The sequence below is a fragment of the Pristiophorus japonicus genome, unplaced genomic scaffold (genome assembly GCF_044704955.1).
Source record: "Pristiophorus japonicus isolate sPriJap1 unplaced genomic scaffold, sPriJap1.hap1 HAP1_SCAFFOLD_463, whole genome shotgun sequence".
NCBI lineage: Eukaryota > Metazoa > Chordata > Chondrichthyes > Pristiophoridae > Pristiophorus > Pristiophorus japonicus.
The window spans coordinates 439,177-445,176 of NW_027254367.1; the positions used below are offsets into that span (position 1 = coordinate 439,177).

Here is a 6,000-nt window from a genome sequence, read left to right on the forward strand (position 1 = left end):
ATCACGAGGCGGCTTGAAAAGTTGAATGCAGGGAGGATATTGCCACTCATAGGGGAAACTGAAACTAGGGAGCATAGTCTCAGAATAAGGGGTTGCCCATTTCATGGAATTCTCTGCCCCGGAGAGCTGTGGAGGCTGGGTCATTGAATACATTTCAGGCAGAAGTATACAGATTTTTGATTGATAAGGGAATAAAGGGTTATGGGGAGCGGGCAGAGAAGTGGAGCCCAGTCCATGATCAGATCAGCCTTGATCTTATTGAATGGCAGAGCAGGATCCAAGGGCCCACTGACCCACTCCTGCTCCTATTTTTGTGATGTTATTGTGTTGTTATGAGATAATAACCCTGGGATTGTTGATGGGGATCCCACCCCTTTGACTGTACATGGGGATTCTCCCACTGGGAGTGACCAGCTCTGGGGTTTTCCTCTTACACTTGTCTGGGACACACACTGTGAGCTGAGCACTGAGCAGCGCCTGTGGGAGAGAGGGTGAGAAATGCCAGAATACAATAACTAAGTTGGTACTTTACCAAGATGGCCACGCATGCGCTTCGCTGCTCACCCGATGAAGATGGCGGAGGACTGACCCTGCCTTCCTGTACAAAGATGGCCGCCGTCACCCTGGGCCTGTGACCGGGAGAAAGCCTCGGGTTTGCAGCCGCCGATATTCCGGTTATTATTGCGGCCTTCCGGCGGGCACCACGAGCTTTTGCCACCTCCGCAGCTCCCCGCTGCTCCATTACTGCCCTCCGTCCCGCTGGGAATTGTCACTTTGACGGAACACACGCTCACGATTCCCACTCCGCCATTACACGCACCGCGCATGCTCCACACACAGCCTGGTCCTACGCCTGCGCACTGGGCCCCTGCAGTCTGAGTCCGGCACTTTCCCTGTTGCGGGGAATGCTGGGTAACTATGACGGGCCACTTTAGTGACTGGAGCAGGATTTCCTGGGCTCCCATTGGTCACTGAACCATGTCCATCCTGGCACTGAGCCTGCTGCTCTCAGTGACCCTGTACCTGAGCTGGAGATTGGTGTTCTGTGTAAATAGTCAATCAATCAGCGTGTTTCACACACCGAGTGTCCAATACCTGATTTCTCCACAATAAGGGACTAATTCATCTTCCCTTACCTTCTGTCTTGGGCCTTTTCTTACTCTGGATTATTTCACTTCTCCCGCAGTTCATCTTTTGCCACATCAATCCCAAGCTTGTTTGGTTTGAGTATACGGCTTGTGGGTGTCATGGATTGAACCGGCGTGTCTCACTTTACACTCATTTGAAGTTCCTTTCAACTCGCCCTTGAAAGAACGAAAGGCTTAAGACTGGAAATCTGTTATTTTCTGTATTGTTTAACGATTGTTGGATGCGGTTAATAGATCTCCACACATACTGCATGTGATCAACATTGAAATGTTCTGATCTTTGTAATTGTCTTTGCTAATTTTGATGGGTTAGTTGATTATAATTACTTGTTACTAATATACCTTGCAGTAATTTTTGCATCAAAATAATTGTTTAAATACTTCCTTTATAAGGTCTTTAGCTTCCCCACTGATCTTTGTTACCTCTTGTGGGGAATCTAGAACTAGGTGGCATAGTCTGAGAATAAGAGGTCACCCATTTAAAACCGAAACGAGGAGGAATTTCTTCTCTCAGAGGGTCGTGAATCTTTGACATTCTCTGCCCCAGAGAGCAACGGAGGCTGGATATTCAATATATCTCATTTTGAGGGACCGCATATGAGGGATATTTAAGTTGCAGATGGACTAATTTTTGAAAGATAGGGGAGTCAAGGTTTATGGGGAGAGAGCAGGGAAGTGGAATTGAGGCCAAGATCATATCAGCCATGATATTATTGAATGGCGGAGTGGGCTCAAGGGGCCAGATGGCCTACTTCTGCAACTATTTCTTATGTTCTTAGCTTTGGTTGGGGAATGGGTTTAGATGTAGGTTTAGCGGTTAGTGGGTGTGGTTTATGGTTATTTTTTAGGATTGGGATTAGTGATTGGGATAGTCAGTAGGATATTCGGCTTAGGATATAGTGATTAACTTAGAAAGCACTTTTGGCAATATAAGTGTCACTGGACGTGCCCGTTTCCATTTCATGTTTTTAACCTCACACAAATGTGTTCACTCAAGGAATCTTCATTCCTGTGCAAGCTTTATTTCCTCTGTTCTTTCACATCTCTACATTTGTCACAGAAAAATAAATTAGTGACATTAGATTGGGGATTTTGATCAAGAACAGATGGATATAGTTGTTGTGCTGGTTATATCTAATCATCAATCTGCCTGAAAAGGGCTTCCAACAATCTGTCACCAGGCCCCACTGGTCACCGTCTGATGCCAGCATCATATCTTCATTCATTACCCACCTTTCACACTAACTAGAGCTGGTTTCACCGGCATGGCCACACCCCATACTAATGCACTCTAATTCCCGAGCCGAGCTTAAACACCGGCATGGACTGGTTACTGCGAATGGTCCATTTCTGTGCCGTATATCCTATGTAATGTTGTAGTCTCAGTGTAAGTGCTCCCTGGATTTGTTGTCTCAGTGCTACTGGTCCCTGGGTTTGTTGTCACGGTATTAGTAATCTCTCAATTTGGTGTCACGATGTAATTCATCATGGATTTGATGTCTCATTGTAAATGGTCGATCAGTGTAAGAAGTCCCTGGATTTGCTGCATCAGTGTAAGAATTCCCTGGCAGTAGTTCAAAGGTTATAATTATCCTCAGTACCATTGGACTAAATATGAGCAAAAGATTAGGCAGTGCCCCTGCTCTTGATACCGATGCAATGACCTCAACTGGGAAAATACCTCAACTGGGAGGTGTGTGGATGTCATTTGAGGACAGGATTTGACCCGACTCTGATACCTACCACAGTGGAAATGTCTACCCTGTACTTAAAAGTAACAACTTTTGTAAGCTCCCTTTGCAGTGTATTAGAAGGGGAGGATCTGCAGCTGAGAAACTGAAACCAAACATCACGCCAGAATTTGAGAGATTCACCGGATTCATCGACATCACCTTATCATCAGCCTTTGGAAAAACACCAATTACAGTGGGGAGAAACAGGCCACATGTTGTTTGTACGGCTGCACCACCAACCAATCGTCTAGCCTGTGAGAAATGTGTGCCCGGCTGACTCAACACTGCAAATGTGGGGACAGTGGGAATGGATGCGATTGTGCGTCTGGTGGAAACACATCGGGTGGAGAGGCCGTTTATCAGCTGATTGTGGAAAGAGTTTCAGTCCCTCATCTCACCAACTGACATTCGAGGATTTAGATAACAGACTTTCTCCTGTGCAGAAAGAGCTGGGTTATTGGCCCATGATGCTTTTACTTGTTCATCTTGTTGACTGTAAACCTTTGCCAATTACTTGATGTAATCGGTTTACCTGTACTTTTTTTTAAAATATATTAACTAAGTGGATTCAAATTTTAATTGAAACCAGATTTGCAGGTTGCTCTATAATCACATCGAAAGTGAGAGAGATGCTGCCAGGAACACACAAAGTCCTGTAGCTGAAAGAGATTAACAGACTGGGGTTTGTGTTTAGTGATCCCAGGCGTGTTGGCTATTCCTACCCTGGACGCCAAGGCAAAGAGAGGCAATCTGGAAGGTATGAGGAACTGGGACTGGTCCCTGAGAGTAACTGAAGGCCTGAGAACTGAAACAATCTAGAGTTGGAAAGGAGAAAAGGCGCAAAATGTAACAGGACATCAATAGTCTCCTCTTATCATGGAGAAATCAAATATCGACACATTGTATTATTTGAAACATCAAAATATTAAACTCCATCCCAGTTTTCGGGGTTATTAACATCAGCAGAAACAAATACCAATTGACAGAATGAATACGATTCAGTCAGGATGTGATTAACAGCAGTAATAACAGTCGAACCGAACCGCTGCTGTCACTTGTGAACTCGCAATTCAGATAACTGAGTGAATCCCTTCCCACACTTCCTGAGTATGAACTCGCTGGAGTTTCAGCAGATCCAATGACTGAGTGAAACTCTGCCCGCACACAGAGCAGGTGAACAGCCTCTCCCCGGTGTGACTGCGACAATAAATGTCTAGATCAGAAGGGGAACTGTTTCCCTTCCCACAGTCTCCACATTTCGATGGTTTCTCCATGGTGTGGGTGTCCTTGTATCTCTCCTGGGTTGGATGATTAGTTGACGTTTTGTCCACACACAGAACACGTGTATTTCTCCCCGATGTGAAAGGTGCGACGTTTTTCAGGCTGTGTAACTGGTTGAAACCTTTTCCACAGGCAGTGCACTGGGACACTCTCACTCGGATGTGTGTGTATCTCGGTGCTTCTCTCGTCACACTGATGTTAGAAATTTGTTCCCACAGACAGAAGAGACATACATTTCTCCTTCTCCATTCAAAGGCTGATGATGTGCATTAATCCCAGCTTACATGGTTGGGTTCAGTTCTGCACCCGCTATGCGCAGAGTGAGAATAAAATCAATGAGCTGCTGATTTTCTCTGCTGCTTACTGGATCTTTTGTGCTGGCCCAAAATGGTGAGCCCGGGCTTGCCCAATAGGGTGAGCCCGGGCTGGCCCAATAGGGTGAGACCGGCTGGCCCAATAGGTTGAGCCTGTGCTGGCCCAATAGGGTGAGACCGGCTGGCCCAATCGGGTGAGACCGGCTGGCCCAATAGGTTGAGCCTGTGCTGGCCCAATAGGGTGAGACCGGCTGGCCCAATCGGGTGCACGTGGGCTGGCCCAATAGGGTGAACATAGGCTGGCTCAATCGGGTCAGCGTGGGCTGGCCCAATAGGGTGCACGTGGGCTGGCGCAATCGGGTGAACCTTGGCTGGTTCAATCGGATCAGCCTGGGCTGGCCCAATAGGGTGAATCTGTACTGGCCCGAGAGGGTGAACCTGGGCTGGCCCAATAGTGTGAGCCTGTGCTGGTCCGATAGGGTAAGCCTGGGCTGGCCCAATAGGGTGAATCTGTACTGGCCCGAGAGGGTGAAACTGAGCTGGCCCAATAGTGTGAGCCTGAGCTGGTCCGATAGGGTAAGCCTGGGCTGGCCCAATAGGAGGAGCCCGGCCCAGGGTCACCAGACAATAATCAGAACAACAAGGCTCCCTTTCAGGGGTCACTGACCTGGGCATAAACGTCTGTCCAATCAAACTGACATATACCCTGAAGCCCCGCCCACACTTTGTCCCTGTACAAAGGTTTGCTCATGCGCCGTGAGACCCGCCCTGACCAAGATTGCGGCCATTGAGCCTGCTTCCACCAGCGGGTAAACAGTTTCCACCAAAGGAAGGTGCGAAACAAACCGTTACCAAAGTGCCAGCGAAGTGGCTCAAGAAGCGCAGAAAGTGGAGGAAGGAGAGTTACTCGATCTCCATCTACAAAGTGATGAAGCAGGTTCACCCCGACACCGGCATCTCCTCCAAGACCATGGGCATCATGAACTCGGTTGTGAACGATATTTTGGAGCACATCGCGGGCGAGGCTTCCCGCCTGGTCCATTACAACAAGCGCCGCACCATCAGCTCCCGGGAGATCCAGACCACCGTGCGCCTGCTGCTGCCCGGGGAGCTGGCCAAGCACGCCGTGTCGGAAGGGACAAAGGCGGTGACCAAGTACACCAGCTCCAAGTAAAACTGCGCGCTGTCCTGAGAGATCAAACCCAAACACAACGGCTCTTTGAACAGCCACTCACAACCTCTCTGAAAGAGCTGCACAAACCCATCAACCTTCAAAGAATAGGAGCACGATTCGGCCATTTGGCTTCACGAGATTGCTCCGACATTCAATAAGATCACAACTGATCTGTTCATGGATTCAGCGCCATTTCCCGGCTGCTCCCCATAACCCCTTATTTACTTATCATTTAACGTGAATTATTTCCTTAACACGTGTCTGAGAACCTTTGCAGTTCCAGCTGTAGATTTAATTTTGAGATTTTCAGATAGGCATTTTTACTGTCCGCTTCGACCTCAGCGTCGCTG

General features: G+C 48.0%; 1 protein-coding gene across 1 annotated transcript in view; it reads left to right on the forward strand.

The window, feature by feature from the left end:
- The window catches only part of LOC139252387 (histone H2B 1.2-like), a 42,744-nt gene extending 37,094 nt beyond the window's left edge, over positions 1-5,650 (forward strand). The window contains exon 2 of the mRNA XM_070873367.1: positions 5,254-5,650. Within this exon, the coding sequence (XP_070729468.1) occupies positions 5,254-5,650 (397 nt within the window). The remainder of the gene's footprint in view (positions 1-5,253) is intronic.
- Positions 5,651-6,000: the final 350 nt, after the last annotated feature.